The sequence below is a fragment of the Panulirus ornatus genome, chromosome 68 (genome assembly GCF_036320965.1).
Source record: "Panulirus ornatus isolate Po-2019 chromosome 68, ASM3632096v1, whole genome shotgun sequence".
NCBI classification, from domain to species: Eukaryota; Metazoa; Arthropoda; class Malacostraca; order Decapoda; family Palinuridae; genus Panulirus; species Panulirus ornatus.
In genome coordinates, this window is record NC_092291.1 from 11693387 (window position 1) to 11706992 (window position 13606).

A 13606-nucleotide genomic window follows, 5' to 3' on the forward strand; every position below is an offset into this window, starting at 1 on the left:
CTAAAATGTATTGTATAGTAAATGTATTTCTTTGTCCCCTGAATAGTACCATGGAAAAGTCGAAGTAATCATTAAAGATTTTAGTTGCAAAGAAATGTACAGAGGGATATGCATAATTATCAAATAGAGAAAATTAAAGTAAATAACTATGCATTAAAGCTTTGATTATAATTTCATGCTCAATCAAAGGAGTCATTCTATTTGATAATAATACAACATGTATGCCATGTTTTTGTGTGACGAGGAATAATGTCTTATTTTCAGGTAAAAGTCATGTGAACACTTTCCTTCAAGCACACAGGGGCCCAGGGGTGCAGCATATTGCACTCCATACACAAACCATGACTGCAACTGTCAAGTGCATGTCTGATAATGGAGTAATATTTAGGAAACCTCCTCCTGTTTATTATGAAGAGGTAAATAGCACATTGATTCATTCATGTACAGTGATATAAACCTCAAAATCTCTCTGGGTTTACTAAACAACTGATTAATATTTAAGCCATGGTGGCTCAGCAAGGGTAAATGATTAAGAAATTAAAACTACAGTATTAAACCTCTATGTATTCAGCACTGCTTGGAGTTCCCAATACCTAGTGCTGGTTGATGCATTGATGATAATTTTGATGCAGGTGTTTTGTATTCTCAAAATAACAATGGTGTAAGCATCAAAACCTCTCATATCTCCATTAAAAACTTTCTGATATGACTGTTACACTAAGTCCAAATATAATGGTGTGTGAGCATAGGTGATTGAAGGTTATAGTTATAGTTTCTGTATTCTTTCTTGCACTGTAGTTACAAATTAAGATTTAAGATAGCTGCTTTTTCATCTTGCCTTATTTGGCGTCAAGTTTTTTGTTTTCTGACTGTATTATGTGCTTCTTTCCATCTCTTCCTTCATCACTATTGATTAATTTTTCAGATGGAGGATAAGGCAGTTGTGAGTAAATATGACTGCACTGAAAGAAGCAAAGAAATATGCAATGTTTAACATGCTTAAAGTTATTACAAAATTTAAGATTATGACAGGAATGCACATTCAACAGTTTAACAATGATTTTACCAACAGGGTATCAAACTGGAAGAAATTACAGAGGTAGGTCATGGAAAAGAAATTGAGGTATTCCAGAAGTTGGGCATCTTACTAGATACAGAAGCAGATGTCTTTACAAATATTGATACAAAGCAAGAGAAAAAGAGGTAAGCAATAGTGGACTGTTTAATCAACATTATTGACGTCTGTTACAGACTACTGTATAGTTAAGCTTTCTCAGCCACATGGAAATGTTACACAGATTTATCTACGTGGGATACAGTAGCTATAGGAATACAGGCAATGGTAGTTTTCATAAGATTTGTACATGAGTTGAGAATGGATAAAGGGTTACAGATATCAAAAATTAAAGAAAAAATCATGAAAGAAAAGTTGTTAATCAATCAAATGCTTAAGTCCTGTAGTATAGACTTGTGGAAATAGTAAAGGCTCTGATATAGGTAAAATGAATCATAGTACAGTTAAGAGGAGGAAGGAAAAAGAAACTGAATACTAAGGATGAAGTGAAAAGATATCATGTTTTATTGTGTGAGAGGTATTTGGTAAGGAAAACTAAACAGAGATATGAAGTAACTGTAATGTTAATGATATACAACTTTATTATACAATGGGAAATAGCTTAACTTAGAAATATGCAGCAGAGGATGTCAGATAGGTTGGATCTACATATGTACTTTCTGCAAGGAGTGAGAAGAAGAAATGTGGTTTCATTTCTCTGTATTACGTTTCTGGTTTTTTTGCTATATATTCAGTGTTCACTTCAAACTTCCAATTTTATGTAAAATATTTGAACATTTCATACTTTTACTCAAATTTCTTGTGCCATATCTATTTACGATGAAAAAAAAATTGTGTAGCATTTACTTTTGTCTTTAGTTGATTTTTAAGTCTTCTTCACTTTCTACACAATCTATATATTACCAGAATTACCTGTCTGGTATCGGGAGGGTTAGTGATGGCTGCGAAGTGAGCCACCGCTTCAGTGGTTGTCAAGTTGCTCTCCTCTGACCTAGGTAGCTGTCTTTTTCCCCTCTCCTCACCCAGTTGTAGACTACTAGAATTCTGTCCTCAATTATGCAATCTCTCCTTATCATACATAACACTTAATACTTAACTCACAAGCTCATTCTTCACAAATTTAGGTTTTCCTATGGTGAGCACTAAGTGCTAGTCCTGCCTTTTAGCAATATCGTAAAAGCAATAGATAGAAGTAGTTGGTTGGAACATTTAGGCAGGGGCATCCGGGAGTAATATTATTAACTTTCATGTTCTAAACTCATTTCATGTTACTCATGTGTAATACTTACGGATTTCAGGAACTATAATGTAGCAAAGTGTATTTACTTCCTCAGCAGGGCTTTGGAAGGATTCTGTGCAGTGTCTGGATCTCTAACCATCTTTATATGATATGTCATCGTGTTCCATGGCATTGCTATTACTCTTCATATTGTCACATAAAGTATCTCCTTCACATACACATTAAATACACCGATCCATAGTGGCCACTGCTGATGTAATTGAATGTGTGAGGTGCACTTAATGCATAGATGAATGTAAGATGACCATTCAATATATGGATGAAAACTTTGTAATGTACAGATGAAGATGTGGAAAATAATTATATCATATAGATATATCTAGATATATGAGTCAACATGCACTAGAACTTATGGAAGTTCAGTTCATGTATAAATGAATTCTGCAGCATGAGCATTGTCCTATGCAGGTGATCTATTTGACAGTGGAGTCATCAAATGGGCAATGATAATGTTATATATGTTTTGCTAATATTCATCCCTTTACTGTTTGTCAATAATTGCTCTTAATATTTTTAAAGCTGTTCTTGCTTCCCTTCTACTTTCCTCTTATTATACTGTATATATTTACTGAGGTAACTTATTTATTCACACACATTATATATGACTAAAAGTAAGTGGGAATTGCTTTACCTAAGTAAAAACCAAACTAGCTGATTTGAGTAATAATGTCAAATTTTTGCCATTTAAAGCTTTAACAAGGATGGTCATTTCCTAAATATGTGAAAATTCTGCATGTGATGTCATGCTCTTAAATTAGAAAAAGCATACATGCTGTAGTCCTAGAAAATGGAACAAGTCATTTAATTTCAATTTCTCCATTATAGCTGCTAAATTATTAATTTTTTGGATTTCAGTTATCTTATGCAAGTGTTCACTGGACCCATATTTGAGGAAGACACATTCTTCTTAGAAATAATCCAGCGTTGCGGTGCCACAGGCTTTGGTGCCGGAAATATAACAGCTCTTGCGAAGTCCATTATCCTCTATAAACAACAACTTGAAAACAGTGGCCCTAGAGAATGAAATGCTCAAATAATCAAACACTGTAATTCAACTTATACTCTACATACTTATGTGCTAAGAGCATATTGGTGTAAAAAATGCATTAATGTATCACTAATAAATATCAAGGAAATTTTAGAACATTATTCTGGAGGGGCATTAGTGATTATAATATAATACAGAATTATGACACCAACATACAGAACCTGGAAAAAAAAAAAAGGTGCAGGTTAAGATTCATATCTGGCAGGGGTTAAAAGTGATGGTAGATTTCTGTGGTTGTGAAAAGACTGTTTTGTGATCCAATGATCTTGTTGCATGATGCAGTGTTTCTTGTTTCTTGCAGCTTGGGTAGTGATGGAGCTTTGATGCGATTGTTAAATCATATTGACAAAAATAGATAGGTGTTACTGTGCTCCGCCTGCAAGTGGTTACACAGCAAGTTAAAAGACACCTTTAGTGAGCTGTAGCATTGGGAGCACAGTTTTATTAAAGAATTTATCACTCCAGAAGACTACATTTCCCTGCTAACAGAAGTAGTGCAGCATTAGGCAGCAGAAAGAGGCCAGGGGTGATACCTTAACTCTCATAGAAATTGCTCCCAGGGTAATTATGAATGAATGGATGTATTATTTTATTTACAATTACTCCAAATGGATATATTACTTATTTTATTTATAATTACTTCAAGATCAGTTTCCAGTAGCAGGGAAATAGTCTCCTCTGGAATGAAAGTTCTTTGATGAGATTCTACTTTTAGTGATACAGCCTTGCTAAAAGTGCCTTTTCATTCAAATATATACACTCCCTCTCTGACATATGTCCAAGTTCCGTTCTGACCGACTGGTTGGATCTTGAAATGGATGCAAGTCGGACACACGTCAGAATGGCATGTAAACATCGTATACCTGTACAGCATTCTTTTATTCTAATCAATTTCCATATGATTATCTCGTGTTTTTTATTAACCAGCTTTATGATACGATTCTGTAGATTCTTTTTACCTTTTATTTCAAATTCATTAGTTCATTTCATTTTTATTTTTTGAATTCATAATTCTTTCCAGTTGTATGTACGGATGGTCGTAAGGCACATAGGCCATGGGGGGGGGGGGGCACGTGTATATATACATATATAGAGAATGAGTGTGAACGAATGGGGCCTTTGTTGTCTTTTCCTAGCGCTTCCTTGCACACATGAAGGGGGAGGGTGTTGTTATTCCATGTGTGGCGGGGTGGCGATGAGAATGAATAAAGGCAGACTATGAATTATGTACATGGGTATATATGTCTGTGTGTGGACGTGTATGTATATACATGTGTATGTGGGTGGGTTGGGCCATTCTTTCGTCTGTTTCCTTGCGCTACCTCGCTAACACGGGAGACAGCGACAAAGCAAAATAATAATAATAATAATATATATATATATATATATATATATATATATATATATATATATCCCTGAGGATAGGGGAGAAAGAATACTTCCCACGTATTCCCTGCGTGTCGTAGAAGGCGACTAAAAGGAGAGGGAGCGGGGGGCTGGAAATCCTCCCCTCTCGTTTTTTTTTAATTTTCCAAAAGAAGGAACAGAGAATGAGGCCAGGTGAGGATATTCCCTCAGAGGCCCAGTCCTCTGTTCTTAACGCTACCTTGCTAACGCGGGAAATGGCGAATAGTATGAAAGAAAGAAAGATATATTTTTTTTTTTTTTTTTTTTTTTTTTTTTTATACTTTGTCGCTGTCTCCCGCGTCTGCGAGGTAGCGCAAGGAAACAGACGAAAGAAATGGCCCAACCCCCCCCCCATACACATATACATACACACGTCCACACACGCAAATATACATACCTACACAGCTTTCCATGGTTTACCCCAGACGCTTCACATGCCTTGCTTCAATCCACTGACAGCACGTCAACCCCTGTATACCACATGACTCCAATTCACTCTATTTCTTGCCCTCCTTTCACCCTCCTGCATGTTCAGGCCCCTATCACACAAAATCTTTTTCACTCCATCTTTCCACCTCCAATTTGGTCTCCCTCTTCTCCTCGTTCCCTCCACCTCCGACACATATATCCTCTTGGTCAATCTCTCCTCACTCATTCTCTCCATGTGCCCAAACCATTTCAAAACACCCTCTTCTGCTCTCTCAACCACGCTCTTTTCATTTCCACACATCTCTCTTACCCTTACGTTACTTACTCGATCAAACCACCTCACACCACACATTGTCCTCAAACATCTCATTTCCAGCACATCCATCCTCCTGCGCACATCTCTATCCATAGCCCACGCCTCGCAACCATACAACATTGTTGGAACCACTATTCCCTCAAACATACCCATTTTTGCTTTCCGAGATAATGTTCTCGACTTCCACACATTTTTCAAGGCTCCCAAAATTTTCGCCCCCTCCCCCACCCTATGATCCACTTCCGCTTCCATGGTTCCATCCGCTGACAGATCCACTCCCAGATATCTAAAACACTTCACTTCCTCCAGTTTTTCTCCATTCAAACTCACCTCCCAATTGACTTGACCCTCACCCCTACTGTACCTAATAACCTTGCTCTTATTCACATTTACTCTCAACTTTCTTCTTCCACACACTTTACCAAACTCAGTCACCAGCTTCTGCAGTTTCTCACATGAATCAGCCACCAGCGCTGTATCATCAGCGAACAACAACTGACTCACTTCCCAAGCTCTCTCATCCCCAACAGACATATATATATATATATATATATATATATAAATATATATATATATTTTTTCATACTATTCGCCATTTCCCGCATTAGCAAGGTAGTGTTAAGAACAGAGGACTGGGCCTTTGAGGGAATATCCTCATCTGGCCCCCTTCTCTGTTCCTTCTTTGGGGGGGAAAAAAAACAAAAAAAAATACGAGGGGAGGATTTCCAGCCCACCGCTCCCTTCCCTTTTAGTCGCCTTCTACGACACGCTGGGAGTACGTAGGAAGTATTCTTTCTCCCCTATCCCCAGGGATAATATATATATATATATATATATATATATATATATATATATATATATATATATATTGGGAGGTAAGTTTGAATGGAGAAAAACTGGAGGAAGTAAAGTGTTTTAGATATCTGGGAGTGGATCTGGCAGCGGATGGAACCATGGAAGCGGAAGTGGATCATAGGGTGGGGGAGGGGGCGAAAATCCTGGGAGCCTTGAAGAATGTGTGGAAGTCAAGAACATTATCTCCGAAAGCAAAAATGGGTATGTTTGAAGGAATAGTGGTTCCAACAATGTTGTATGGTTGCGAGGTGTGGGCTATGGATAGAGTTGTGCGCAGGAGGATGGATGTGCTGGAAATGAGATGTTTGAGGACAATGTGTGGTGTGAGGTGGTTTGATCGAGTGAGTAACGTAAGGGTAAGAGAGATGTGTGGAAATAAAAAGAGCGTGGTTGAGAGAGCAGAAGAGGGTGTTTTGAAGTGGTTTGGGCACATAGAGAGAATGAGTGAGGAAAGATTTACCAAGAGGATATATGTGTCGGAGGTGGAGGGAACGAGGAGAAGAGGGAGACCAAATTGGAGGTGGAAAGATGGAGTGAAAAAGATTTTGTGTGATCGGGGCCTGAACATGCAGGAGGGTGAAAGGAGGGCAAGGAATAGAGTGAATTGGAGCGATGTGGTATACCGGGGTTGACGTGCTGTCAGTGGATTGAATCAAGGCATGTGAAGCGTCTGGGGTAAACCATGGAAAGCTGTGTAGGTATGTATATTTGCGTGTGTGGACGTATGTATATACATGTGTATGGGGGGGGGGGCCATTTCTTTCGTCTGTTTCCTTGCGCTACCTCGCAAACGCGGGAGACAGCGACAAAGTATAATAAAAATATAATATATATATATATATATATATATATACCTCGCTGAAGCAGGGGTTAGCAATGCTATTTCCTGTGTGGTGGGGTAGCAACAGGAATGGATAAAGGCAAGCAAGTATGAATGTATATTTATTTTATATATGTCTGTGTATGTATATGTATGTTTTTTTTTTTTTTTTTTTTTTTTATACTTTGTCGCTGTCTCCCGCGTTTGCGAGGTAGCGCAAGGAAACAGACGAAAGAAATGGCCCAACCCCAACATATGTATGTATATGTTGATATGTATATCAATGTATATATGCGTATGTGGGTGTTTTTGTATATATACATGTATATGAGTGGATGGGCCATTCTTTGTATGTTTCCTGGTGCTACCTTGCTGATGCAGGAAACATATATATATATATATATATATATATATATATATATATATATATATATATATATATATATATATATATATATACCTCGCTGAAGCGGGGGTTAGCAATGCTATTTCCTGTGTGGTGGGGTAGCAACAGGAATGGATAAAGGCAAGCAAGTATGAATGTATATTTATTTTATACATGTCTGTGTATGTATATGTATGTATATGTTGATATGTATATCAATGTATATATGCGTATGTGGGTGTTTTTGTATATATACATGTATATGAGTGGATGGGCCATTCTTTGTATGTTTCCTGGTGCTACCTTGCTGATGCAGGAAACAGTGATTATGTATAATATTCCTTGTAGTAAATCACATTCACAAATGAAGCACTGGTATAAGTAAACACACAGAGGAAAGCAACTCAGCACTTTCTTTAGTGTTGAGAGTTCCACTGATTGCTTGATGGTATTTGCATTACTGTGTGCATGGCTGTAAGTTATTCCATATTTCCTATTAAAGGAAAGTAAGACAAAATATCACTAAATGGAATAGGGGGTCACTTTTACACTGATATGGTTAGTCCAACTTATAACTGTATGCTAAAGGTAATTGAATGACACCATTTCCACATACAAATTATTTGTGTGTACTTAACCTTCTGGTATGACACTGAGAAATCACAATACTTCAATTTACTAAACATAAAGTATTAACATATTCAATTCTATATGTATTTTTTCTATAAAAATATTTTTCTTAATGAAACATTTCTACATGTAGAAGTGAACAATATGTGTAAACCTGATTTTCTTTCCAGTTAAGTAGTTGAAAGACCATCAAAAAGAAGCTGCCATAGTATCAACAAAGTGAAAAGCCCTCCTGCTGGCCAATGGTTGCTATATAAACATGTAAGCTGCAAAAGCAAAACTAACAAATACACTATTTTCACCTACATGGATTTACACCAAACCCAGGATGTTAACCTCCTGCTTCCTCATATTCTGCATCACACATAAAGCCACACTAGTGAATGTATGCAGGTGTGTGTCTGGGAACATTGGAAATGAAAAGGAGCATATGGAGCTTAGAAATAAATTTCTTTTAAAATCATAATTTTTAACCTGACGGTGGGCTGTTCAGAACTGTGCTAGAATTGAGAAACTAACTAGTAAAATGAAGTCCAACAGCCATCAACTTATCAAAATACTGCATCTCTTGATTTTGAAACAGAACATCATCCTTCCCTTAAAAAATAGGACCAATATAGTATGATGCAATCCTTTTCACTTACACTGACTCATACCCACACCATCAATAAAATCTTAACTCAGACAGTATCACTAAAGAATTTCAACATTTTTAAAGTTTTATGGGATGGCAAGAACTTCCCGAGATACCTAAAAAAGTCAATCTCAAATGAACAATTGAGTTGCCTGTTAAGCTTAATTCCAGTTCAAAGGAAGTAAATAGGTATACTGTACTGGAATGATACAACATGCATTTGTGGACAAGAGAGAAACTGAATGATAGGTAACTAATCCTACAAGTATATAAAAAAGGAAAACTGTTAACTAGACTCAATCTATATTCTTTGTAATATAAATATATTGGGTAAATATCTGAGTACAGGCTGCCATTTGAAAAAAGACTGTGCTAGGAATATAGAGAATCTATCAATTGAGTTGTATATGTTTGTTGTGAAAGCTTCCAGTGACACGACAGCACACCTCTATAGGCCAATATAAAATGCAGAACACAGGAATTTGGAGACAAAGATTTAATGCAAGAGTAAACAAAGATAGTGCCGTGGTCAAAACATGCAATAACAAATATAAAAGCCTGTAAATGAGTGAAGTATACCTTTCCTTTCCATCTCTCTAAATGATTTTGAAAGTGTTATGAATATATGGTGTGAGAGAAAAGCTATTGGAAGGGTTAAGGCATGTGTGCAAGTAGGTAGAGAGGAAGGCACATTCCCCAGACATACATGAGATATGGTTTCCTAAGCTCAAATTACAAATTACAAACACCACTTCAACACATATCAAGACTTCACGGCCCATGATGCACCTTCTGAAGCAGACAGAAGCTTTCAAGAATGACAAAAAAATATGGAGATGAGCATTTTAGTAACCCTAACCATTTCCCTATAGAAAAAATTGCCATAATTTACCAATATTAAATTGTCTAAAAAGAGAATATCACACCATATTTAATATACGATTTACTTTAAATCTTAAAGTGGTCTCCTGATGGATCATTAAATAGCAATTCCATGATACTGATTAAGAATATCAAAGATATCATTTATAAGTAGTGTATCAAAACTATCAGTCTGTCAAGGACTAATTTTGACAACCCTGAAAGTTATGATACTTGATACCAACAGAAATATTACAAATGGAAATAAAAAACTAATTCTGGGAAATAATTCCATTACAGGTAATCTCATTCATTTACATGTAGATCAGTTTTAAATAACAAACTTACTCATCATACACAGTCTGATAATCAGCTAATGAATATCATCCAGAAACCCAAGCACTAAAGTGCAAAGTACAGTATAATATTTTTTCCATAATTTGGGCACATTATGTATCTAACACATTAACAAAATATCCAATGTATGAATAGTAATGCATAAATTCTGATGACAGTAAGGGCATGCAGTATAAACATGGATATTAACCCCCCACAAAATCTTTCATCCACCAGCAACCACACAAAACACCAAAGTGTCAACTGAATTCACCTTCAGTATTTATGCAAAGTTTTTATCAATTTGTCATTTCATATCAAAATCCATTATCATCTGTAATTAAATACACTGCTTTATTCACTACAATTTTTACCTGTCATTAAAGAAGACAATGCAGTTGACCCCTTCTGCCTCTCATAACTTAAAGAAGTTACACTCATTCACTCTAAACAAAACAAATATGCTATATTCACGGAAAAGGTCCAAAATACTTATACAAAATATCCTGGATACCAATTTTTTACGAAAACCACCTGGGTGTACTTGAAGTTAAGCTACTTAAGCAACCACTGTAAGGGCTTATTTATAAATGAACCTGTACATTCAGCAGTAAACTGAGCTGTAAGAATCACCAGAAGGATAATGATTTAAAGTAGCCAGAGTCAAACAATAATTTTCATGACAGAATTCTTTGAGCCAACTCAAAGTGTAATTAACAACTGTTAATACTCTCATCATACATGAACAAAAGCAATAAAATGAAATTACTCCAACAGCAAATAAAGTAAAACTTGGTAAAATTAAATCACTACAATAACATGAATAATAAAATCTAGTATCCTGCAGGCTTCTGCTACCTCAAAGTTGGGTTATTACTTTTGTTAAATTAATTACTTTATCTATACAAACACAAACATACAATTATATCTATAAATAAAAAATACATTCTGACCCTATTAATTCAGATTTCACTAAATCAGACCAGCTTAATTTGTATATTTTTCTCAAGGCCTAAAATTTTGACAATGATAAAAAATTTCTTGTTTTTAATTGTAACAAACAGCAAGGGCAACTGAATAAGAGAAAGGTGAGATAATAAGATGAGTCATTGAAAGAGTCTGAAGAGGTGTGCTCAAATGGTTTGGACATATAAAATGAGTTTGGGGAGGATAACAAAGAGAATATGTGTATCTGAAGCTGAGGCAAGGAGGAGGAGGTGACCAAATTGGGGACAGAAGGCTGGAGTGAAAAAGAGTTTGAGTGCTCGATGACTGAGGTTGAAAGGTGTGCACAGAATAGAGTAAATTTGACTGATGTGGTATACAGTGGGTGACATGCTGTCAGTGAACTGAAGTAGGGCATGTGAAGCAGCCAGTTGAAGTCATATAAAAGTCTGTTGAGCCTAGTTATAGAAAGGGGGCTATGATTTCAGTTCAATACACTTGACATAGAATGGGTGTGAGCAACGAGTCCTTTGTTCATCTATTCGTGGCACTACCTTGCTAAAACCGGAAATGGCAAACAAATACATATTTATCTCTGAGGATAGAAAAGAAAGAATACTGCCGACATATTACCTACATGTCATGGAAGGCAATTAAGAGGTGAAGGAGCAGTTGGCTGGAAATCCTCCCTTCCTGTATTACTTTCCAAAAAAAGGAATAGAGCAAGAAGCCAAGGGAGGAATTTTCCCTCTAAGACTCTGTCATCTGTTCTTGATGCAATTTCGCTCATGTGGGAAATAGTGAGCATGGAAACAGGTATATATATATATATATATATATATATATATATATATATATATATACACACACACATTTGATTTATATGTATAATACATTACACATGATAACTAGAGAACAGATGTGGGCAAATGAGGCCTATGCTTCATCTACTCCTGACTTCCTCGATAACATGGAAAACTTAACATGTATAATAGATACATATATGTGTAAAACGGGAAACGGTGATCAAATATGAATATATATACGTGGGGGAGAAAGAATACTTCCCACATATTCCCTGCATGCCATAGAAGGCAACTAAAAGGGGAGGCAACAGAGGTTGGAAATCCTCCCCTCCAGTTTTTACTTTTCCAAAAGAAGAAACAGAGAAGAGGCCAAGTGAGGATCTTCCCTCTGTTCTTGACTTTACCTCACTAAAGTCTGGGGTAAACCATGGAAAGGTCTGTGGGGTCTGGATGTGGATAGGGAGCTGTGATTTTGGTGCATTTCACATGACAGATAGAGACTGAGTGTGAAAGAAGGTGGCTTTTTTGTCTGTTTTCCTGGTGCTACCTTGCTGAAGCAGGAGGCAGCGACGCTGTTTCCTGTGGGTCAGGGTAGCGACAGGAATGGATGAAGGCAAGCAAGTATGAATACGTACATGTGTATACATGCATGTGTCTGTGTATGTATGTATACGTGAATATGGTGATATGTATATGTATGCACATGTACGTGTAGGGGTATTTATTTATATATGTGTATATGAGTGGATGGGCCATTCTTTGTCTGTTTCCTGGCACTACCTCGCTGATGCGGGAAAAGGCAATCAAGTATTATAAAAGGGGTGGAAGCAGAAAAATCCCTTCAGTTTTTACTTTTCCAAAATAAGAAACAGAGAAGGGGGCAAGTGAGGATTTTTCCCTCAAAGGCTCAGTTCTGTTCTTGATGCTACCTTGCTAGAGTAGAAAATGGCAAATATGTATGAATATATAGCATTAATGGGATGGCATTGATTAGGGCCTCAAGTGCCCATGCTATCTCAGCTCTAAAAGAATAAAAAATCACCTGGTCACTTTAACCAGCTAATACTATGGCAGAAAATATGTTACTCTATTAGATAACAGGTCATCCACATGCCAAAGTAGAAAGCTGTTGTCTTGGGAAGCTAATGGCACCTGTAAAATTATTCATCTGTCCCTGGATATGTTATAACGCTGCTGAATGGCAAATTATTATTGTATCACACCAGGATAACAATCACAGGGCAATGTTTAATTAATTTCACAAGTAAACAGCACTTGCATCATCTGATACTGCTAATCAGAGTTACTGAGTTGTGAAGCTATCCAGATACTAGGCCTGCAAGTCTTCAAAATTTTCACCTAATTCTTCTGACTATGAACTTATGTGTCACTGCTAATGAGTAGAACAGACAACAGGAATTCAAGACAAAAGCAACTTTTGCTCAAGTCATTCTGACCTACAGGGTCTTTTAAAAGACAATGATGAATGTTTGCTGTTTTTTCAAATGGGTAGGAAAGTCACATTCTATATCAAAAGTAGATACTGCACATCATCCTCATCCACTTTCAATTCACACAAGACTATATACCTTCCTTTCTCCGAAAGATACTGGCAGTATTTCTCGCAAAAAACATATAGCTGTTCCACACAATTCTTCTGGAAGGGTTAAGTTTCAGTAACTGAAATCCCCTGAACCTGGTGCACCTTCCCCTTGGGAAGATGGAGTAGTTGCTAGTTTTACTGGCCTAATTAAATAAC

At 36.6% G+C, this 13606-nt stretch overlaps 1 protein-coding gene across 4 annotated transcripts in view; it reads left to right on the plus strand.

Moving 5' to 3' along the window:
• LOC139747292 (4-hydroxyphenylpyruvate dioxygenase-like protein) overlaps window positions 1-4329 on the plus strand; it is a 42720-nt gene extending 38391 nt beyond the window's left edge. For all 4 annotated transcript variants that reach the window (XM_071659407.1, XM_071659408.1, XM_071659410.1 and 1 more), the window contains exons 4-6: window positions 265-416; window positions 1073-1203; window positions 3231-4329. In XM_071659407.1, coding sequence (XP_071515508.1) covers window positions 265-416; window positions 1073-1203; window positions 3231-3399 — 452 coding nt within the window. In that variant the 3' untranslated portion in view covers window positions 3400-4329. The remainder of the gene's footprint in view (window positions 1-264; window positions 417-1072; window positions 1204-3230) is intronic.
• Window positions 4330-13606: the final 9277 nt, after the last annotated feature.